This window comes from Opisthorchis viverrini (assembly GCF_000715545.1).
Source record: "Opisthorchis viverrini unplaced genomic scaffold opera_v5_45, whole genome shotgun sequence".
NCBI lineage: Eukaryota > Metazoa > Platyhelminthes > Trematoda > Opisthorchiida > Opisthorchiidae > Opisthorchis > Opisthorchis viverrini.
In genome coordinates, this window is record NW_008751701.1 from 2057387 (window position 1) to 2082323 (window position 24937).

The 24937-nt window shown below is 44.6% G+C and overlaps 1 protein-coding gene across 1 annotated transcript in view; it reads right to left on the minus strand.

Moving 5' to 3' along the window:
• Window positions 1-1546: 1546 nt before the first annotated feature.
• T265_03274 (hypothetical protein) overlaps window positions 1547-24937 on the minus strand; it is a gene marked incomplete at both ends in the record, with an annotated part of 56871 nt that continues 33480 nt past the window's right edge. Inside the window, 6 exons of the mRNA XM_009167707.1 lie at window positions 1547-1577; window positions 2361-2517; window positions 6320-6541; window positions 8746-8835; window positions 12062-12206; window positions 15259-15441. Coding sequence (XP_009165971.1) covers window positions 1547-1577; window positions 2361-2517; window positions 6320-6541; window positions 8746-8835; window positions 12062-12206; window positions 15259-15441 — 828 coding nt within the window. The remainder of the gene's footprint in view (window positions 1578-2360; window positions 2518-6319; window positions 6542-8745; window positions 8836-12061; window positions 12207-15258; window positions 15442-24937) is intronic.

The following is a 24937-nucleotide window of genomic DNA, read 5'->3' on the forward strand; positions in this document are numbered from 1 at the left end:
TATTTACCGGCAGAACCATTCCAACTGAGCCATACCAATCCGACTACTGAACTTCAGGTTTTAGATTTAGTTTAAGCTCTGTCTAATTGAGAATTCGGAATTAGACCATGCTTAGTTGTTGAAATTGGGATAAATCTGGGATAGAAACTTCTTCGTCTCGCCCTGCATTTGAAGGTCCGTGAAGCACCCCGGAACGGTGCATCGAACAAGCGCTTGAAAATCAACTCGGCGATTGGCACCACAGCGCTATCACAAGAGTCGTTACAAAAGCTACTGTTGAGAAAACAATTCTGAGCTATTTAAGTCCGCATTAGAGCTTCGTGCAGTAACCACCTTGCCTTATTGACGAGTGACATCACAGTCGGAAGTCTGCGTAGCAAACAGACTGTGCCGCTTGCGCTTAGAAAACAGGCCTTATCAACAAGAATGTCGAACACGATGCGTAGGGCTCATCATCATCATCATCATCATCATCATCATCATCGTCATCATCATCATCATCATCATCATCATCATCCGAATTATCATCATCATTATCATCATCGTCATCATCGTCATCATTGTAGACGGCAGCTGGTAAATTGGTGCGTAAATACAGGACTGCGAGGGGGTTGGGAGTGGGGCTATGCACGAGCGCCATTGAGGGCGCAACTAGGCCATGTTTGACAATGTCTCTGGCCATTATTTTGCCCGGTCCCGGGGTCCTCACCAGGAAGACTGACCAGCGCAGCTGGTAGTGGCTTTTATTCTTCGCTGCCAAGTTATTGTTTGACTTCTGGCTCGTTTCCACCTTTCACGTGACTACCAAAGCCAAGAATTCCCAAGCGGCATGTCGTTATGCTACATGTGAACTCCCATATCCCCGCACAAGTTACGTACGTCAATGTTTCGTGCTGCAAGACGGGTAGGATAAACTGTGTAATTAGTAGTGGCAAAGCTACCTTGATTCATCAGCAAAGTGGATTTCAGAGAATGTAGAAACTTACGTGAGATTTACTAACTGGCCCGGGTGTAGTTGTCCTCTTCTTAGGCCCTCAGTGAGTAACTCGTCTAGGTCTAAAGTCTGGGAGTTTTACGGCGTCTGTCGGCTGCGACTGGTCTATGAAGCTTTCTTCAGTACTCTGCCTATGAACTGAAATCCGCGCACGGTAGAATTGACGAGGTTTATCAACCACCCATTCTTGAATCTACCGTTGGCGTTCTGGATGGATCCCTCTTCAGCGTCAGTTAAAGACACACCAGCGTTTCTATATCGTACAGTTTTTCTTCGAATTTGCTCTTTGGTACCCAATTCTAGATTGATAGTCAAACAGAAAGTTGTCCGTTCACTTAGATTAGACAACGATAAGAAGTCACGCTCTTACTTGAGAACCATTCAGCTGTAACAACCTTGCGGCGTCTACCTGCCATGCTCACCGAAGGAAGTACGATGGCTTATATACTGCCAGGTCACCCAAACCTACTGAGAAGCAGTCAAGGTGACGGGTTTGGATTCAAACCACGAGCCTTGCGGTCATCAAAATCGTACCTTAACAAATGAGCTACCTCAGGCACCTGGTAGATGCTCAATCACAGATCTACGAAATAATTGAAAACGAAAATGAATCAGATGTTAAGATTCAGTACTGTGTTGCCAACTGGCACAGATCCTGCTTCAAAACGATGATACTACTGAAGGCTTGCGATGCGAGTAGTATGTTTTCTTCTTGTAAATTCGCTTTGCGTCTCTTGAAAAGGGAGATCTGTTTCGCAATTTGTGGAGTAGCATTTGCTTGGATTTGAGCAATGAATGATTTGTGTCAATGAATATCCAGAAAAGTCCTAGAAGACGCCTTCAGATGGAGATGGATGTCCAGTTTTTGTAAATAAGATGCAAATGAGAGTTTTGCTTCCCTGTCCAATAGTCTGTAATTGGTCAGTTGGCAGTTTCTAATAAATAGCTCCGCAGCGAATGTCTTTTTCCTTTCACTGGTAGATGCTCAAGCACAGATCTTCGAAGTAAGTGAAAACGAAAATGAATCGGGTGTTAAGAGCCAGTGCTGTGTTGCCAACTGGCACGGGTCCTGCTTCAGAATACACACCCACGTCCTGGAGGAGATACTTCTTTGAACATGGCTTTCTGACGTAGCCTGTCGAATCGACTTTTTTGTGAGGTGACACCAAATACAGTTTGAGGCGTAGAAGAGCTAACTTTCTGGTTCCTCCCCGGGCAACATAGGTTTGGCTCAGTAGACGGCCAGTATGCATCTTGTATACTGAAATAGGAGCTGCTGTCTGGAAGCAGCAAACCAGAGTCTCATCCGGGGGGGGGGGGCTGCTAATAAGTGAGCTTACAAGGCGGCAACTAAGAGAAAACTCACTCATGTACCACATTATCCGGATAGTTTTTATAGCCCACAGCACTGGCACCACGGAGAAGCATTTGGAAGGGGATATTCGGAATCGCCTCACGAAGTTGTTCCAGACGTTCCCATGGGCACTCGTGAAGGAAACGCATTGAAACATCAAAGGTTGCACCTGCATTAAACAACGGTGAATACAGTCCAGGTGCACGGTTCATATATATTCGGCTCAACAGTGAATTCAATAGATCATATTGTAACAATATAACCTTGATATTGTGAGAAGAACGCGTAACGTTCAAAAGACAAGACGATGCACACAATGTCAGGGAACCCAAAAAGTGTACAAGTACGGCACTGATTTATCAGAATATAAGACCAAATTCCTCCAAAATCTGGCTGCACTGGACCGGGATTACTAAGTAGTCAACGTCAATTTTATAGGTAGAGAGTTTTTACGGTCGTGAGCTGAAAAGATCAAGCGCACGGAGCTTCGTGAAGCAAAATTACGGGGTCCGATTCCCAAGGGACAAAACTAGGAAACATGAGCCTACTTGCGATGCGTTCAGTAGGGAAAACCATTAGGGAGTTTGCCAAATGGAAGCCAATCGAAATGGAGCCTACACAAAAACTCGTCACCTCATTCAGCGGCAACATCATTTTTCGGTGTCTACCTGCCATACCGTCCAAACGAAACAGCGCATTGGAGAAGAGATGTAAAGTTGCCGTTATGAATAATCCAACCTTCAAAACCTCTGCTGGTGCTCTAGTGATGCAACGGCCTAACGAACGAATTGTGCTAATCGTCCTTGTTGATCACGTTTATGGAATCAAAACAGGTGAAGTAAAAACCAAAAGAATATTGTGCCACTTCATGTTGACTGACTGATTTTTCATCGCGTGTCAACAAGCCGCACAAACTGCACTTGATTATTTGCGTCACAGATGCGGTGTAGCTAAAGGACTTGAACCTTCATATCTGCATTTTCCATAGGGAAGACTGACCGTTGCATAAAATCCACGTTGAATGGCCATCCTGATGGGTGATGCGCCAATACGTCGTTATCGTCATCATCACTGTTGGTGTCAGAAACACCAGGCGAGAACACTGGTGCCCCACTGCCGTACGAACATCAACTGATTTCAATAAAGCCTCACAGAGAAGAGAGAAAATGATTGTGACAGGTGGGGGGACATAGAGTTAGCCAAAAAAGAGCACCCGAGGTGTCTACAACTTCTAATCTGATAATACGGGAGACAAGACCAGAATGAGGACGCCACCGACGTCGGTTTGCCGTCATATCATCCAGTTTCTCCAAGTACGAGACCACGTCCCGGAGTGCCAACAGCACCCAAGCTTCTTGTAACATCCTTCATTCGCTTCTACCCCGTCGTATTCGGTCTACCTCTGGGTTTCCGCCACTCCGAGTAAGGCACGGAGAACAGAGCTCGTCTCAGGATTCGCAACGCGACCCAGTCACTTCAGCTGGGTGCATGCTTTAAGGAAGGTACTGTCAGCCGCACCAAATTTGGTCTCCTAATTAACCCGTTGCCAGTTAGTTGATCCCAACCGACTCCAGCTATAGTTCGGAGACACCTTTGTCCAAAGACCTGAAGATGTCTCAGATCCTGCACTTAAAGTGGCCAAGTCTCGCAGCCTTATGACTATCCACTCCACAGTCCACAGTTTAGTGTGATATACGCGTTCTTTGAAGCGCATCGATCTGCCGTTTTGATACCAAGTAAACTGACGAGGTGTAGTCAGAAACGCCGCCTGTAGTATCACCGAGATTTCTCACTATCAAGAAGGTGAGTTATGTTCATCCTTAAGCACTATCGGTTTCTGGGTGACCACTATGGTTATTGCCTGCCAATTCCAGCTCCATTTTTATTTGTACAAGGAAAGATGTTAGATTTTAATGAGTATTTTATCCATGTTTCAAGATTCCGATTCTAACACTCAAGCCAGGAAACTTAACTTTCAGAAAGCTGGTTCCACAAATAACTGATGAAAACAGACAGTCGATTTCATTCACAACTCATTAGTACTTCAGACCGTAAAAATAACATTGTTTCCAATGTCCATTCACTTCACCATAAATTAAGTTTTCAAACCCATCAGAAAGTAGACTGTTCCCTTGAGAATACTTGCGCCCCTGTACGTGAGTGTCTGCCCCGATGCTCGCTACTGGAAGCCAGGAAACCACAAGATTATATCTTTTGCAAGAAATGAAAAATTACAAGTTAATGCAGCGGCATTTTATTTCCAAACACCTGAGTTTTTTAAGACTTCTACAATGTTGCGAGCACTCATAAGACGTCTGTTTAATCGATTACGGAAGCTGAGTACTCATAGAAAAACGGACCTGTCAGTGGACCGCCCACAATCCAGGGGCGGTGATTTGTGTATTCGAGTGATAGCTTCAGACAGATCTGACCATTTGGGATAATTTGGGTGCTGACGGTGCTACTCGCCTTCTAGGATGGAAACCGCGTGATCCTCACCGTGTCTGGTTGGGGACACTACAACTGTCAACCGATGTTAGTGGCGTTCTTGTTGTCAGTTTCTATCAAGATCGCCTGAGTGAATGTCTGGTGGAATGGGCACCTCGGAATGATTGTGGTAAGCTGACACTAAGTCCCTCCTCCGTCCATCTTTACTCTTTTCTTTACAATAAGGCTTTCAAATTAATCATGGTTGTAAGGCAGTGGAGCATCGGTGTTGATGTCATGCCGTCGATGATGATGATGATGATGATGATGATGATGATGATGATGATGATGATGATGATGATGATGATGATGATGATGATGATGTCGATGATGATGGTGATGAACAACGAGGTGCTGGTGGGTCAGGTGAGATGGACTAAAATAAATCGCTACCTTTTGCACATCGTAGGTGACTTTCAGCGACTCACACCATTCCTGTTGCAAAAACCACATACAACTAATTTAGCTACCCTCATCAGCCCCTAATTTGTCCTCATGTCTCACTTGATTCCAATGGCATGGTCCTTTCAAATCCTTCTTTCACTTACCTGTTCTCACGTTTTTGCTCCGCATCCATACTAGGTTAAGAGGATTCACGCCATTCCCCTGGGGAAAAACCGTAACATCGAGAGAACAACGATCTTTTGATTTTCGAGATAAGACTACCAAACTACTACTCATACTCATCGGAACAAACCATGTTACAAACTGGAATACTGAGGGGTAAAGGCACAGGTTACTCCAGTACCGACAAAAGTACGAGAGCAGGGAAGTCCAGGCTCAAAGGTCATGTGGTCATCGGCAAATCAAGACACCGCGTAACGGAGCAACCAGTGGAACTGTCCGACTTAACAAATAATCGGGATCAAAGGTAAGCCCCGGCTAGCAGCGCGTATATTAACACTCAACGCTCAATCACCCACCCGTCACTACTCTCCATCACGCTCCCTAACAACGCACTGCTGGTGTTACCTCAATTGCTGACAAAGCGTTTGCAATCAAATTGTCCAGCTTATTGGAAAACAAACAGCCGAACACTTGGAGTCCGGTGGTTTTTGTCCACCGTGTTCTCCCTTGTCCCACTGGTATATGCATTTACACAAGGCTCGCATTGTTTCACCAGTGTTTCTCAGTTCATGATGTGTTAGAGCCGTGAATGCTGGACACAAACCTCTAAGAGAAGCAAAATACTCCATGGTGTGCTCAGAGTAACTGTTTGAAACAAGAACACGTGACTGGAATTTGATTTTCTCAGCCCACAGGATCTGAGATACGGCTCGTAAGACAATCAATCCACTTGAGAATACCTTTCGTTGTCCATCGAAGGTGCCAAATAGCCAGACACTGTCTAGCTTCAGAAGGGATGTTTTATAAAAATCGGGACTTAATTAGACTACGAGGAACTGTAGAGTACTTGAGCCTTGCCAGCCTTGCCTTTGAAGTTCATATTGTAATTAAAAAAATCGATATCAATGTTGACGTACCACCCCAGTTTTCCAGAGAAAAGAACTGCGGAAAAGCATGAGCAACAAATGGAGAAATTCGAGCAATGTCTAATGTTCGGATTCGCGTTGCAAGTAGTGACTGATGTGCGTCGCGCATCGTCGTGTCCATCAGTAGAAGGTGTGGATGCCGCCTGACAGCTTTGGCGAAACCATCAGGGCCAGATTGCAAAATAACGTCACGCCAACCGCGGGTAGGTTTTCCTGAAAAAAAAGAAAGTGCGGACTGTTTGATGGCAGTTTCGGTTGATTTGGTGATGACAATTTCAGGTTACCGATTCTGCAGGTGTCGAAGCACTTATAGTTATTCCTTATAATCTGAACGTCCTTCAAGAGGCTTAACAACTTGTTCTCAGTCTGGACTGCATTGAATCTGTTGGCTACTAGAACTTGGGAAATAAATCTGGTCACAGTCAAAGAGAAATACGCTTTTATCGGTCTTCCTTTCAAAAGGGGTCTTGTCGCAAACTATTTGACTAGGAGTCTACATCATACACTGCGTCAGACCACTCCACTCGCTTCACTTACTACTCAGGTGATGCCTCAGTCCTCAAAGATAAGCTGCTGGTTCACACTCAAATCAGGTTGGTCCTCTCCTTTACCTGCCATTGCATAGTGGAGGACGTAAGGCACACGTCGCGGCAGTTGTGTAAGACAGTAAAGGAGAATGATCCGTTTTAGCTGATAGGTACACCGAGGAAGAGGGTTACTAGCGCAGTAGTCGATCACTTGGCTGATACGAGTCACGTGATTAATTTTGACAGTACGATTGCACCAAGCGTCTGCCTTCCTAGCAACGTTTGTCCGTACCTGATACAATTGCGATTCACTGACACGACCTCCGCTTATCTACTCAGAAGACGCTCGTACGCACACTGAATCGTCCCCGGCCTGCCCACGTGACCGCTGACGATATCAACAGTTTACGCAATTTTATTCGCGAACTTCAGTTTAGCATTCTTTTAAATGTATGAACCGCTCACCTCTGGTTTTTTAATCCCACAGTGTGTATTAATTAACGGAAGAGTTCGCGCAAAAGTCAGTTTTCGAGTACTTGCGTTACGAACTTTAAGATTGTTTTACATACACTGAGATGAAGTCCTGATCTACGGCTAGGAACTCGAACACCGTGAACATTGTTCAATGGAAAGCCCAAAAGTTTCTACATGAATTACGCTCTTTACACTGATTCTAGAGATTCCAAATCGCTCCTAGATTTGAGATGTTTTGAAGCTATGATTTGATTGGTGGACGAGACCACATCAGTGATAAAAAATGCACGTGACTTCTATTGATTCAGTATAACCACTTGGATGATCAATCAAACCAATAGCAGCGGACACGCAAACGTGGTAATGCTCAAGGAACGGACACGTTGTTTAGTTTGTAACTTTAAATGCTCCATGAGTGCGGTAGCTGCGTGGTCCACCCTACCAAGGGAACTGTGTTTGGTCCCTACATTTGAGCACCTGTGCGCGTCCACCCGACACTCAGATGGTCAGTTATCGAGATGGACACAGAGAATCACCAACAGCTACATGACCTTGTTCACAGTACAGATGAGTATGCCAGACAGCATAAAAGGACCACGGAAAGTGAAGTGGAGTGAAACACGTCTCCTTGAGTATGAATCTACTTGATGCCAGAGACGCTCTCTGATGACGGATACTGTACCGACGCAGAGAAAGTGGAGTTAGCTTGGCCGCGCCTGTGGATAACAAGATGAAAACAATAAATAAAACAAAGTGTTTTACTTAAAGTAGTTGGTCATTGGCTTGTTCGCTGAGCTGGGCAATTTGGTTGCAAACGTTTCATCACCAATCGAGGTGACATCATCAGTGCGTAGTTGTGTGTAGCGGTGGGTTAGTGGTTAGTGTCACCTCAATTGGTGATGAAACGTTTGCAACCAAGTTGCCCAGCTCAGCGAACAAGCCAACCACCATCTACGCTACCTGAGCTACCGAAATTCTCCTCTATACATAAAGCAGTTTATAACATTATGACAAATGGCAATTCAGCTGCAGAACCTTATCGGTACATAATTAACAAGCCGCCTACAAGAGGTACGGGGGCTGAGATACTTCTTAGTTGTCCAAGCCTAAACAGCAGAAGTCGAGATGCCAATGTGGCGTTCAAATCGCGAGCTTTCCGGTTTGTAAGTTCGCAGACTAAGCTCTGAGCTGCCTCTGGGTCACTATATCAAATGCTACCCGAAATTGGATGGTAGGTTTACAGAGTGTATACCTTTATGCCGTTCTCATAATCCAATGATGTAACTAAATTAACTGGAAAAGTACGATGAACAGACTCTTGTGGACATGAAAGATAGACGAAGTTTCGTGCACGAATCAGCTTATTTCGTGGGCAAAACTGCGTCAAACCGAGAAAGTTGATAAGCAAACACCTACCACTGGGAACAGAAGGTACATGGGGCTCGATATTTGATGGTTTGAGGTCAGTTGCGAGAACAGTTGAAGGGCCATTAACCAAGACGTTGGCTGAAAAGAAAAGAAGACATAAATGGCATAAATTTACGGTGTGAAGAAAACACCCTGCTGTGGATCACCTGGTTAGGATCTCGTATGCTGGTGGAACAGGGATTTGTCGGTGAAATTAAATCAAGGACGACCAAACAGCGAATCGAGCATCAGGTTTATGCTAATGAAAGCAACCATGTTCTTGAGCTTTGGTGCCCCTGACACAACTTGGCCCACCACCAAAAACAAAGAAAAGCACTAAGAATCAGCGAATTATCCAGTTGTTGTATCTTTGTGCTGCCATGCAGCGCAGTAAACGTTCTGCGATATACAAAATCTTCCATTTTTGTCTGCTGGCGCGAAGACGCGCCGAAAAATTTGGCATAATCACAACTAGACTGCATCATTTGGACAGCAACACGCTGGCAATTCACAGCCAACTAGATTTCAAGTTGAACGTAAGGTTGAAGAGCCTCAAGAATGGCGAAACCGGTCGTGGGATGTTGAATAACTTTCAGCAACCTTATAAGTAGTGTGTTACTTCTAGCGAACACAAAGTTCACAGAAACCTCTATATATCAAATCCCATAGTCAATTTTGTCTGTATAGAATCAGGTTTGAAGTGTCCCATAAAAGTACTACGAGTTATTGATTAGCTTTGACAGTTATGAGTTCATTTTTGTGATCATATACATTTAGTGGGGGGAAAAACACGACGAGTTTTTGATTAGCTTTGACAGTTATGAGGTCATTTTTGTGATCAAATATATTTTGTGGGGGGAAGAATAGCAAGCCATCGATCACAATGATTTTGGCACATTTTCCTGTGCTCATCGATGTAGGCAGTACTTCCTCTTGGTGAAACCTGTTACGTCCTTGTTGCCCCTTATGTCTTGTCGTGAATTTAACTGGTTGTAAACACAGCAGCTTAGGATTGCTTGTAGCTAACGGTGGAGAGTAGAGTTCAGAAACCGGGTTGGTATTGGTTCGCCTGGTACTCCGAGGAAACCACCCAATATGACGTGACCCAGGCCGTTCAAACTACTAGGTTGCCAGCTTGGACCTCCCTACATGATTGTCGTCAAATACGCACTGCTGATGATTTCCAATAAGGATCAAACAGCTGCACCGTGCTTCTAGGCCTTTCAACACACATCGTTGGATTGCCACACCCATCAGCTGACTTCAAGGCTTTTAGCATCCAGGTAACTAGGTATGAGTGCTCTTGGCGGAGGTTTGTGTCAGCTAGAAATAAATAACGTGCAAGCCGTTGTTGGAGAAGATGCCGTCAAAACTCCGAATGAGCCACCAAGATGAATTTCTTGTAAATTCAGTCGGCTAACCTGGATAAACGGATCATCACAATCGCCAAAATTCTTTCTGATCGAAGCTGTCGCATCAGACTCCGGTTACAGTTATGACAACCTTATCTCTAGTGTGCGGATCGGGTATTCCTGTATCACTAAATCAATTGTAAAAGATACTTGCAACCGGTTATTACTTATAAGGCCGTGATACCTCAACACCCAGACGAAGCCTTCCCCATGCATTCAACAGCTGAGCTCACGAATTACTCCAGCGCAAGGCCCCCTGGAGAAAATCATGTAGAGCAACTAAACTTAGTCACGTATAGCCCTGTATCAAGTAATCGAGAAAAGGAGTCGAATTTTCGGTCTAGAATTCAGGAAAAAAAGCCAGCCACAAACGTTTATCGTCCAAATGCGAGTAAAACTGACCGCAGTCGGTCGTCCTGCTACGAGTTCTCAACATCGGTCAGCGCGATTACGTCCCATCTTCAGGTCAATGACCGTTCGATAACAGTGTCCAATCAGAAGGTACGCAGGGTGCGGTAAGGCAATCGTGTGAATCACGTGATTGTAGGGTTGAAATCAATCGTCCCTCCCGGCAATCGGTTAACTTTTCGCCAAACAAGATCTCCGAAGAGAACCATGTATATCCGAACGTCAAAGCAATGCCTTCACGATGGCAGAATTCGTTGTACATCCTAGCGTTCGTATTTCGGAAACTGCTGTCGCCAGTAAAAGTGACGCTACCTGTGTCGAGTAATCGTAGTGCATCAAACGACCTGTCCAGGCTTGGCATGGTGTGCAGTTTGGCAGTGCGTGACACATTGCTGAATATACGGATCTATTAGTGGGTACTAGGAAGACAGACAATGTATGCACGTAGTCTGTTCGCGAATATGTCTGTGCACGAAATATAATTCTTGTTCCGGAAGGCGTTCAACGTTAGCACAGCTTCCTTTGATAATCGCCTCAAGTTTTTAGTGGGGACGTGAAAAAGGGTAGTTCAGGATGAACTCCGTTCATGTCAGATTATTGAACCTAATGAAGCGTTGCTGACCTTCCACCCGAGTTGATGTCTTAGCGCAAGGTATCCTGTCGCTTGGTAGGTGAACAGCGATGTAATAACACGTTAGCACAAAGATTAGTAACAGAATACTGGTACTGCTGATGGATTGGTGAATGCAGTTGTTAATGATGTAACATACTACTCATAAGGTTGCTGAAGACCAATTGGGATAAACTACCGACCATTCACGAGTAGTCAAGTTGTCCACGCAATTCGGACAGGCCGGCAAATTCTGAAATCAACGTTACGCCGGTCCCTTTTCCCCCTTCCCCTTCGTTTTTCTTTTTGTTTTGTTCTCGAAAATCCTGCGAGTTTTGAGCTTGCCGTACGATGGACGTGAATCCGTCAACCTGGTCGCAGAATTACTCCGTAGTCATGGATCGCTAAATTCGGTTTTCGGATGAAAGCATCCATTGAATACGAAGGAAATTTAGTAACTTCCCTTCTGTGTGACGAGAACCTAGGAACATTTATCGAACAAATTCCTTAACGTTCCACCACCTTGGACGAATTGAGCGAAAAGCGCTCCCCACTGCTTAGTAAGGTGTAAACAAACGTCAGAAGATAACAGCTCGGAATTTCACACGCGGAGCCTCTTCAAGCATCGCACTCACCTGGGTTGAAAATGTGATCATTGGTTTAGTTGTTTTGTGAACAATGTGAATTCAATTAGAACATAAGGTCTACGAATAATGAGGAATTGATGAGCCCCAAGAATGGTCGTCGGCTGCCTAGGAGCTCGCAGTAACATTGTGACCAGCCTCCTTCAAGAAATCGTTGCCAGTTTTACAAAGAAACAAACAAATGCGCCCTGAACGAATGAAGTTTTATTGGTCGGGCCGGGGCGATGTCTTCCCATGCCGGACTAACTCACCAATATAACGCAACAACTTTTGTGCTCGCTGCTTTCTTACAGGCAGTTTGAACAATTCAGGGTTCTCGTCAATAAAAACGGTGTCCACTGCTCCCGAGAGGAATTTCTGGTTGTTGAATACGTTGAGTAGGAAAGGTATGTTTGTCTGAAAGTAAAAGTTGTGGGATTAATAGTTTTTATCGAGAAAGGATGGAATGAAATATACGGACATGGTTCTCAAGTACAGAACGCACAAGCACTACTAGAAAAGCTTACCAAGGTAATCCAGTTCGTTGGCATGTGCTTTGTGCGCACAAAATACAAAGCCAGGCGGCAGAACTTGAACAAAACTCCGAAAATTCAAAGAGTGGCACTGAAAATTGTGGTATACTATAAGTATTTGGAAAGTTGTATTAGTTCTGACCGACGGAGTCAGTTCATGAATCCCAAAGGTCCGAGATGTATGGCACCAAAAAGGCAGATCACTTGGTCGCAAAGGGCGTGTTTGTCAGACTACAGTGTGGACTGCATTGTCATATGGCTGAGAGCCTTGGTGAGTTGTGATGGGGATCTGAGAGGTCTTCACATGTTTGTGGATGGTGTCGGTTGGAACCAACGAATTTGGAAACGGAGTTGGCGGATCTGGAGGCATTTCACTTGAATAACGCATCCAGTGTTACAAGTCAAGGTCGTTAGGTCATGAAGCATGCCGAATCACCGATTTTCGAGAACAGCATTGGTTTCCGTGTTCACTTCGGTGTAGCTGAATCCTAAAGGTTAACGGAGTTTGATATAATGGGTGTCATTCGTGCTGTCAGTCTTCCAGGAGGGAGTTCACGCGACTTACCATGAGTTTAGCTGATGACTTTGAACGATATGGCGGTTGACCGATATAAATGGCACTCATGCTGTTAGTTTACATCTATATTGTCTGATTGAGTGTCGCCTAGGTTTTAGGCTACATCTTAGTCGCCATCCATGCCTGCTTTCCCTGATGCGGCTTCTTTCAAATAAATCCACATGGCTATGTGGCATTGAAGCACCAATGTCCTTATCAGGTGTTACTGTCAGTGATGACAATGATGATGATGTTGATGATGATGCACTTGTTGAAAACGATGACATCGCCGGCACCAAAGAGTACCAGCTGTATGGTTAGTTGTTTGCCCCTACTTTCTGGAGGATCAGTGACACCTGGATTGTAAAAAGACCATTTTATCGTTCTGTGGGGCTATAGGATGAACCAAACTGTGGTCAGTGGCTTAGAGTAAATGGGCAGTCACTTGACTGGCGTGAAGTTTTGATAGCCGGTGAGGAGGCTGACTGATGACCTCGACGAGAGGTGTCGTGAGCACAAGTTTGGCACCCTTGTCATTCCAGCTCCGAAATTACCACGATTGCCGTTAAAATAAAGTTTTGTAATGCCACAGACGCGACTGGAGATAATCAGTACCTAGCGCTCTTCGGAGCGGAATGGCCCTTACAAGCGTAGAAAACTGGTGTGTACAAATTCACGCGTTATTCGTGGAATGTCAACACCCTCAGATGTATGCCAGTTGTGTGGCTCTCAGTGAATCCAACAAGATTCTCTTATATATCGACTCGGTACTAACGCGCTGGTGATACTACTGATGGAGAAGACATGTGAGTAGTATGTTTTCTTTTTGTAAATTCGCTTGAAAAGGGAGTTGTGGAGTTGCTTTGTAGCATTTGCTTGAACTTCAGCAACACTCAATGAATATCTAGGAAAGTTCAGGAAGAGGCGTTCAAGGAGAAGATAGATGTTCGGTTTTTGTAAATAAGACGGATATGAGAGTTTTGCTTTCCTGTCCAATAGTCTTTAAGTGGTCGGTTGGCATTTCCTAATAAAATGCCTCGCAGCGAAGGCCTTCTTCCTTTCACTGGTAAGCTGAGCTGTTCTTGAAACAAATACCTCTGGAGACATACTGTCTCTCGTAATGCAAGCAAGTTTTGGGTAGGGCAGTGTTGATCGTCTTTCCAAACAACCACCACTGGCTAATGTTGGCGATGTTAAAATATACAGGAAAATAGTTGTGACCCCGGAGCAATTGTCCAAAATTTTGTCTTTTAGATATGCGCGCTAATTTGCATCGTCATTTCATTCAACTGGCGACTTGGGAACCTCGTTGCGCTTGAGTTTTTCTAAAGTAGACACACATGGTATATCGTAGAGTACATCTTTTTTCCTATTCAAGCACAATCCGGTACTAGCCTGTTCGATTACATCCGTTTTACTGTTTGATATCATTGTATACCCGAACAGAACTGACGCAAGCAAATCTGTTTTGCCTTGTTGGCCACTTTGCTCTCCAACGCGATCTTAGTCCATTTCGTCTTACTCATCATCATTTCATCTTCATCTTTTTCGTCATTTCAGGTCAAGTGAACTTGGTAAGACCTCGAGGGTAAATAAGTAAACTTGCTAATGACTTTAGAAGTGCCAACCGAGCGCTGGTTAGAATAGTCCTCTGGAATATATTCACATGGAACTTTGAGGTTCCAGTGCTTCCACGTCTGAAATTCTCACCGGTATTTGCAATAGAGGACATGTGAGCGGTGTTTTTCAGCGTCACCATTCACCATCATTATCATCATCATTATCATCGACAGCATGCCATCAGTGTTCAACACCGATGCTTCATTGCTGTACAACCATGATTTATTTGAAAGCCTCATTGTAAAGGAAAGAAAAAAGGTGGACGGGGAAGTTGCGTAACTCGCCCGTATGACCTTCTATATAACACTGTTGACATTTCATACAAAAAATCAATGGAAATCGGTGGAACAATGATCCACAGTGTGGAATGGGATGGTGTCCAATGGCCTCAGGAGTGGAGCACCTTCGGTCTGCGTCTGTTCCACTGAGCAACTCTTCTTAATCGAAATCAACATTAATTCGATGAGTAATTGTCCTCACGGCCGCGAGAATCTTGTCACAAACGAGGTAGCATGGATGGTTACCTCATCTTCATGAACGGGGTGGCCGAAATTAGTAGTCAACCTGTTGTCCGCCACCTCACTAACTATGCTGTGACCTCAGAGATTCATGAACAGTGACTACTCGGCATTTCCACGGGTAAGTAGTGTCAGTTTTTCAGTATGCAAGTTACAAGATATCCATGAAAGTAAAACTCGTTGGCGTTAAACGTGAAACTAACAGAACTACTGTGAACACCCAAGGGACTGTATTGACCTACCTTCAGTCCATGAACGCGTATCTCTTCCAAAGCACGGCGCATCTTCTTGGTGGCGTCAGGAAATTCCTTTGCGTGAGCTATGACTTTTGCCAACAGAGAATCATAGTACGGAGAGATGATGGCTCCGGCAAAGGCAGAGGCTGAGTCAATCCGGATTCCCATACCCTCCCCACTTTGGAAGACCTTTTTAAGTGAAAAAATGGAAAGTGAATGGTGAAGAACTGGCTGAGACACACTCATTTGCGAACCATTTTGTTTTTTTTCGAGAGACTACCCTGGAACCCAGCTGAACCTCTCATTTGTGATATTCTGGCTGAGTAGTCCAAAGAGGAAATGTGGCCAAAAGCCGGACCGCGTCACACTTTGTCGACACCGGTCACGTGACCAATCCAAACGAGTTGTTCTACTTATTACCCAATGGGCTGCCGGTATCGATCTAGTGGCGTGAGTTTACTACAGTCACAATAGAGTTACTCAGTTATCCTAAGCCTCGCCATACGGCTTACGGTGAAATTGACAAGTGATCATGCGCAGTTGGAAACAACTCACGTTTTCTGTGTATGACTTTGCACTTCCTGGAAAACTGATACAACTGATTAAGCTGCACTTCACGTGAGTCAAGTAACTGGCTGTTATTTAAGTATGAAGTGATACTAACTAAAAACCCAGGTTAGACGAATAGCCCGTTTTTATCGGTAAAAATTCACAGCAGTGTGTATTCTTAGCCCCGAAACTTTTTGCTTCCTTACAGGTGCAGGCAACATTTGTTCAGGCGTTGGAAGACCAGAAAACCTCTATATTGTAACTATCCTCTTTTGTTCCGTCAAGGCCAATTTATTTTAAGGTCTTATCGAATGACCTTCTACGTTTCGCTGTTTTTATCCTAAAACCGAGAGATGAAAGTCGGTATCTGAAGAGGAACATGAGAGAGTTTTCCTGGACAAGACCGTTCATTGGGGCAATGGTCTTAATAGGGAACTGATCTTGCTTGAAGAAGAGAAACTTGTTTTATCGACTGTATAGGCTAATCTCTAGCTTATCGTTAGGCTAGTAATTGAAAGAACAACGCCAATGAACAGTCCATTCATTATTCCGGGCCTTTCCACCGAGAATAAAAGTGACACGAACCATCTGTAATGCAGTCGGAGCCTAATTTTTGAGTCAGTGATTTTGATAAACCCCCTATAAGCATCACTACTGAACCAGAAAAAAATATTCCGTAATACACTACTCATAAGGTTGCTGAAAATTCTTTGACCGCTCACGACCGGTTTCGCCCTTCTTGGGGCTCATCAGGTAGGCGCAGTCCCCGAGTTTCCACCGCCAGCCTTATGTTCTACTTGAAACCAAATTGCACGAAATTAGCGGAATAAACTCACTTGCAAACCAATTTGGCTTTACGAGAGACTCACTGGAACCAAGCTGAATCTCTCGTTTGTGATGTTTCCGGGCAACTGAATGTGCTGCACCAGGCCGCCTCATGCCTCAGTCACTACGATATTCTAGACATCGCAATACAAGTATATTCCGTAATGCACTACTCATAAGGTTGCTGAACATTTGTCGGCAGCCCACGACCGATTTCGCCCTTTTTGTGGCTCATCAGGTAGATGCAATCCATGAGTTTTCGTCAACCTTATGGCCTACTTCAAATCAAATTGCACGAACGACACATTCAGCTGGGTTCCAGGTGAGTCCCCGCAAAACCAAATTAGTTTGCAAATGGGTGTATTTCGCTGGAAAAAAGTAATTTTGATGTCTCGTCACATCGACAAAAAAGGGCCCACTGCGCCTATACGGTATCACTGCTACCACATCACCAATAACTATCGGTTCCGGAGGAATAAAGCATTCTATAAATTGTGAAATTGACTCACCCAACGGCACAAAATGACCTGGACTACATTGTAGGCAAAATTTTACACCAAATCAGTGTACTTCGAACCCAAGACACTGGGGACTGTTACTGTCGGTATTACTATGAACAGAGCGCAACTTCAAGATTGCTCGTTTTTGAATGTGTAAAAATTGAATCGTGTGAACTATTCAGAAGTGATGAAATCCATGGATACTGTATAGACGAAACTTGTCACCGGAGCTCCCTCCAACTTAGGAGGGCTGTTGTATCTGACTGCTGTTCCCGCTGCAGCGTCTAGTGCCGGGAAAAGACTCACCGAAAGGGATACAACAGCTTTATTGCGAACGAGTGAGGGCGAAGGTACATCGAACTCAAGCCACTTTATTGGAGGGATACTGTCCAAACTTGATCCAATGCTGACTCATGCTCTCTGGCTTTGATGCGAGGCTGTGGCGCGCTGCATATTGAGGGGGGGGGTCGTTTGTGATAGGACATGGAAATGTCACACTTCACACCAACTTAAACGACTTCCCCTTTAGATTTCTGATCTGGGACTTCTCAACCCTGAATAGTACTCAACCGTATTTGCCGCATTTCGCGACTCAAGGAATCTGCGTCACCGGGACCATTATCTCTCAACATATGGCACAAAGTATATCCTAAGCTGGATGTGGAGCTCACATCCATATCGGCACTCCGATTGGGTCGTTTCCCGGATATGGAACAAGGTTGTGTATACTGGTGTAACGGTGATACTACCGATGTGGAGGCACGCGAGTGTGTTGTGTTGTTCGTGGAATTTCGCTTTGCGTCTCTTGAAAAGGGAGATCTGTTGCGGAAGTTGTGGAGTCGCTTTGTAACATTTGATTTGAGCGTTCTCTAATAAATAACTCTGCAGCGAAGGGGCTTCTTCCTTTCACTGGTATTTCCATCGAGCTATGATATTAGCGAAATAAATTCCTTTGCACTGACGTTGACTGAAGAGAAACTCGGGAACTGTGCCAACATGGTGATTCAGAAACAGGACAAAACTGGTGGTGCGAGGTTTGCAAGATTTTCCAACAATCTTATGAGTAGTATCTTTCTCCACAGTTATGCTGTTGTTTTACCAAACCTCCTTTTGGGAATTTGTTTAAAAAAGTGTTGAAGCCTGTCAAAATGAACGTCTGGCGAAACCCGTTTATTCTCAAATTGAGTTAGTGTTAACAAGAAACACGAGCAAAAAGTAACATTGTTCAAGATGATGAGTTTCCGGCAAGCTTGTGTGTATTGTGTTGCGGAGCAAAGGAATGTTTAGTAAGACAAAAACGCTGTTGGATCTTACGGAGGGAAAAATAGGCCCAAATGATGGTGTTTGCTAAAACAAGCAAATGTTGATGTGGGAACCAAAGAGATTTTTAATCACCCTGTATTCGATGAGAAATTGTTCAGTGAACATTGTTAAATTTGGCGTTCCGGTTGTGAGATGGATAACTCTACTAAATAAATGCTCAAACAGCTGTTGACGAATAGTTTGAAAAAAAACGGCATACACTCCAGAAGTGTCATATGATTACCAGGCGGGAAAAACCGCACAGTCCTGAAAACCAAGCGCGCATTTTGATTTCATTTGTTTGGACGCATTTTTATAAGGACCGTGTGCTTCATGGCTTTTTTTCAAGTTGTGGGATGGCCACCGGGTTTTAGCACCCTAGGGTGTGTAGGACGACGCTTTACAGACGTTCTCAAGAAACATTGTTCATCTCGCACTCCTCTTCTGGGAGACCCCCATAAAGAAGCAATAGAGCCTAAAACGTCAGATTCTTAACTGCCCTTACAGCTGACGAAAATTCCCTTCAAGAAATCACTGATAGCTGTGCATTGAAGTAGTTACGGCCGTAGACTTCATTGAAGAAAGAACCAGTTGAAAGATATGCGCTCCACGGTACTGCGCAACAGGCAGCTTGCCGTGTACTAAAATGTGCCACAGATAGACACTTTTTTCAGACCTGTGCACAACCGACTGCAATCATAAACAAACGATCTACTATTGGGTGAGATCGGCGACCAATTCGGGGTGCACATGTTGATGTTCGAAACACGGAATAGTGATGTACTCCTGACCGGAAACGTTGACTGATGCTGAGGCTACTCTTATGTAGACCAACGAACATTTGTGAGGACTGGTTCGTAAAACAAGCCCAGGTGGTACACAACCTGGAAGATGATAAAGATAGCTGCAATGTTAAACAATCCACTTTCGTCTTCCCTATCGAGCAAGACGAGACCAGTTCTATTCATCATGCTGATGAATCACTGTCCAGTGAATCGGAAAGTTGCAACTCCGTTTCGATTGTTGATTGGCCACTGTGCTTGATTCGGTGACAATATAGATGTTTCACTCAGACACATTTGTATCTAGCGTTTCAGAGAGGACATCTGTTTGCCTTTTACGTTGACATACTTTAGCAAGCATGCAACCAGCTTTGTTCGCAAATTGTCCTTCAAAGGACTGTGGTTTCTACCAGAACTGGTTGCGATGAGTCAGCAAAATTTGAGAGTAGTTTGGCTTTGTTTGGTCGATAAAACTAAAATCACTGGGCCGTGATCTAGATGACAGCCACTGTTGCAGTCTATTGTCTGGCGACATCGAGGCGATGAATACCCTGTAAGTTTACTCACCACCTAGTAATCACATGTGCAGCAGCTGTGACCTAGAATGAACTCCGCTCAGGTGATTGCGGTTCCTTTCATCTCACGTGATTTGTCGTGTATGACCTTGCAGTTCTACTTCACTGTGCTAGCAGAGTTAAATGTATGTGCAGTGTGGCTAAAAGGGTCTGGTTCATCCAGCGAGTAAGTCCCACAGAGGATTCACGACAGCCAATGTAAGTCTGTTATCAAGGGACAGTTTGGATCGGTGGTTCTCAACCCGAAGGAGATCCTCTTCGGGGAAGCTTCTGGAGAGTACAATGGAAGTTACAGGTTTGTAGGCTGAAGTTTACAAAGGCTCACTCTCGTTTTTTCAACCCCAAATTATGTAATACTCCGATCAGCCACATCACAGTGATAGTGTGAACCAGGTCTTTCGAGAGCAGGTCGACACGTGGACTAACCCTGATTCGTGTGTTAGGGTGACTGAGGGAAACACTGAGCTTAAAACTCAGAATATGGTACCGCTGACCTGTGGTAGCCAATTGACCCACACGGACACTGTACTTTTAGTCCAACGCAGGATGTTCAGCTGGATACAGGTGAGTCTGTTCTGAAGCGCGAATTCGGAACACTGAGTCAAAAGTAGCTCAGAATGGAGCTCTGAAGCAAGCTCTCCACCGCACACTCGTTTTGAAGAATTTCAAGATCAGCAATATCAGTTAAGTCTCTTCTCAACATCATGTAGGTGATCAACCCTGAGGGAATGACCGTACGTCAATACACATGCATCAATATTCAAAAGTGAACTTAAAACTCAGTGTTAACTTTAAAACCATGGAAACTAAATCAGAATATGGATATGAGCAGTTTGGATATGAAGTGACTTTGGACTAAACTGAGCACGTGTGGGGTAACCAAGACCATTCAAGTGATTACGGTGAAGTAATAGCTAGCAACAAAAGTGACTTATATAAGCTATTCGCTGGGGCGCATGGTCACTGAATGGGTAATACCGATGCTGAGAGCAAAACGTCCAGTTTTCTTGTAAATATCAAAGGCCTTCAAGCATAAATCGACCAGAAATCAGAGTGAATGTCCAGCTCACATGACTGACTCGTATCAAGAACTTCATGAAAGATCACCATAATGTAAGCCCAAGGTACTAGCTAGAATGCAATTTTCGTTCTTCAGACGAACATCAAACCGTTCTGTTTGAACAACTTCAGTGCCCACACGTGCTACAAGAGTTTGGGTAAGGATAGACTTTAGTAATGTGTCGAAATATTTGTAGCTCAGGTGAGTTTATTGGTTGTTGATCAGGTGGATGTTGATTTGTTCGCCAAGCTTGGCAAATGACTTGCAAACGCTCTGCCACCATACCATGTCTACTCGTATGGCGACGAAACGTTTGCAAGCCAATTGCCAAGCTCGGCGAAAATACCAACATTCACGTGATCAACAACCAATAGGAACAGACTTTATGTTGACCGAACCAACAGAGCAGGCTTGCAGTACCGGCAAACTGGGGTTCCGTTGCTCAAGCCTGCTGTTTGGATGCCAGCACTGGAGGCAAGGGCCACACGTTATTCCCAAAGAAAACAACGATTACACCAATTTTGCGTGGCGGGTTTATGACAGCCAAACATATGCATACAACATGGGCGAAACCGGTCGTGGGCTGTCGACGGATTTTCAGCAACCTTATGAGTAGTACATTACAAAGACGTACTGTGTTTACTGTCTAAGCAATCATTCTTAGCCAACCGGAACGCTGAACGATAATCGATCCACTCTGTACTTTCCATTCGTTAAGCTGCACAGGATGTTTCTGACCATGTGTTACTGACAGATTACCATGGCGCATAAAAAGACCCGTTCAGGTCAAGCCCGAGGGGAAGTCAAGATCCCCGGAATTGGGATTGCACCGCGAACCTTCCAGGCAGCACATTTGCACCTTAACTGCTGAGCTATCTAGCACTGTGTGTGCTATATTTATCCAACCGATTCCGTTCCACAATTCCACACGTTCCGGTAAATTATTCAACCTTCAGCCAGCATCGGCGTATTTCCTCTATGTTTTGTTGCTTCTCTGCAGTCCCACTTGGGAAGTGTCAGTTGTGAATTAATGGCCTTCCGTGCCCGAAAGATACGATTCACTGGGATGAGAGACAACGGATATACACGTCCCTCGTTGCTTTCTGTCGATGGGAGAAAATGTTGGTCCCCGTTAACCACTTATTCACAGCAAATTATTTCGTTCTCCGAACACACCTTAATACTGCGCATGTTAGGCAAATACTGGTTTCCGGCTTGTTGTCCAGTGACCAGCATGAACAATGTTTGTCCGTGATTAGGAAAGACAAAAATAACCAGCATACAAACACAAGGTAACAGGGGAGTCTCTATGTACTGAGGGTTCACACACACACACACACACACACTGGTGATTTGTTTCCACTGATGTTTGACCTGGGAGTTATTTCGTCTTGTCTTGGATATGTGGCCAGTTGAACCATTAATGGTTGTCTGTTTTTAGTCTAACACAGATTGATTCGAACTTTTCCACGGTAACCATCTGTAAACACTTCGATGCCGGTGTTTTCGGAATTCGTATAGACTTGCGCACTTGGGGAACTCTATATGCTTGTATCGACCCCGTGGTCTGTGTTTATTGGGCGAGTGATAGTGGCGTACCTCATTGATCCTGTGGTGTAATCAGGCGAGTGTTCTGACCGCAGGATAGTAGGCTGACGGGGCGCACAACCGAGGTAGGAATCATCAGTGACACACGTGGAGGGTAAACAGCCACGGATGAGATCCACGCGGACAGACTTTTAGCGGTATTGGTGATTGGCTTTGGATAAAAACCCCAAACGAACAACATGGAAGGTAGTCTCGGGGAGAAACCAGAATGCCGCATCAATACTGGGGCATTCTGGGTTAGGATTTTGCCCGATACGTACGTATCAGGTACGTATTATGTCAACGTAAGCTGTACGAGAGATACACTGCCTTCGTTACAAGACCCCTATATAATGTATTTCAGGCTGCTGGTAGTGTGAGGAAAGTTGGGAATTTTGTAGAGATTTCATCCTGTAAGTGAAGCCAATCTATGCTAAAAAGCCGAGAAGCACTGTACAGCTGTTTCATCCTTATTGTGAATCATCAGCAGTGCGCATCTCGCGAAACTCAGGAGAATCTTGAACCCGCGACCTCCTGGCCAGTAGTTTGAACACTTAACCATTCAGCGACGAGCAGCCGATTAGCAGTGGGATAAAATCGAACTTGGACAGGATATAGCGTCACTCATCCTTCAATCATCCACATCACCACATCACTCCCTTGAGTGATGATTCCCAGAATGAATGAAACAGCTGTACAGTGTTTCTCAGCTTTTAAGCACAGATTGGCTTCGCTTACCGAATGAAACTTCCACAATATTTCAAGCTGTTAGTGCTATTCCCTATTGTATACTTCTTTCCTGATTCTAAGTAAACCTTATTCGGTGATACACGTCAATATATCATACACAGTATTGTTGTCTACAGAGTAAACATCACTTGTGTATCAGTACTCATGATCTGAATCATCGATGCAGATTAAAAACGTTCCAGCATAGACATGCTATATGTAGATGACTTATTGCTATACATGAAAAGGCACCAAATGAAGCGATAAAAGCACTGTATCTGACGATGTGAAGAAATGACGCGCTGATTGATTACCTCCGATATCCTGGATGATGTCATTTAACACTCTTGTCAAGGCACTGATTTGTTCACGGCATGGTGCGGGAGCTGGCGACGAAAGTTCATGCCACCCTCTGGAGTTTCTCAAGGGCACGGGACTATCCATTCTCAGATACATAGTCATGTGTCAAGCGGAACGCGTAATACATCCAGTGGCCGAATTATTGATTTTTAGCCTGCTGCTGGTGAAGAGACAATGACTAGAGCAGAAATCAAGCTGGGAAACGATTTCTACCTGGAAGGCTCTCGATCCACTTGTTCGTGTTCACTCCTATAGGGTACTGTCGGTAAGCATAGAGCGGCTATACTGGACTGGCATAGTCAACTTTTCGGCTACCTGGTTTTGCGGAACGCAGCACAAATGAGTATAACTGTCTAATTTAGTGTGAACTACACTATCTGGGCACACGAGGCGCTCCTTTCAACTATATCGTCATTTATCCACAAGATCCTGCCGATGAGTTGCCGTTATATGAAGTATTCTTCAAAAATCAATACGTTGCCTTCTTTTCGGTCTGATGATGCCATTCTCTGCAACATGCTGACTTTGTGCCCAGAGGCAGAGACTGTTTTTTTTACTTTCGTCAGTCACAATGTTAGCTGCCAGGGTCGCTTGAAGTTATCCTTTTGTCAGTGGCTTCCATCCATTGTATGAAAGCATCATCGCAGCGCCAAGGTATTCACTGATGGATTACTTCACCGTGAAAAACAACATAACTGAAAGCTTCGCCGTTGTTGCAAGCACTGACTACAAACCCTGAAAGAAGTTCATTTTGAGTAGGTCATCTTCTCATACGGCTCTAACCTCCAATACCTAGTTGACTTCTGGTTGGGATTTTTCCCTACTTAAAAACCGGTCGTTCCGGAAACAATCGAACCTCAGGTATATCATTTAACTGACTCCGATCTCGGGATGACCCAGTAGTTGAGACAGAAACCTACTGACCGGGAGGTCCGTGGTTCGAACCTAACCTTAACGGACCCATTTCACCTGTCTAGGCTAGGGCAACCTGGTCATATCTCAGCCTTCGTGTTTTCTTCGTGTGGCTTGGTGGCTTGCCGCCAGACGGATGATGGAGCTGCTAGCTCATAAAGAAAACTACTCACAAGGTTGCTGAAAACTCTTCGACAGCCCACGTCCGGTTTCGCCCTTATTGGGGCTCATCAGGTAAGCGCAGTCCCCTAGTTTCCGTCAACCTTATTCTGTTAGCTGTCATGTGGTCGGTGCCTGTCCAAAAAACAGGGGATGTACACGGATACGATGCTCAGAAGAGCTTGATTTCAAGCCTAAGCATTAACACTTGCCGGGTTATTAGACAGTCTGAACAACCCATGGACCTTTGCTCGTAAGGAATTTTTTACAGGTGCACTACAAATGCCAACCAGAGGTCCCTTTAAGTCTTATGGATCACAGCATCTTCTGACCGTGTGGATTCCT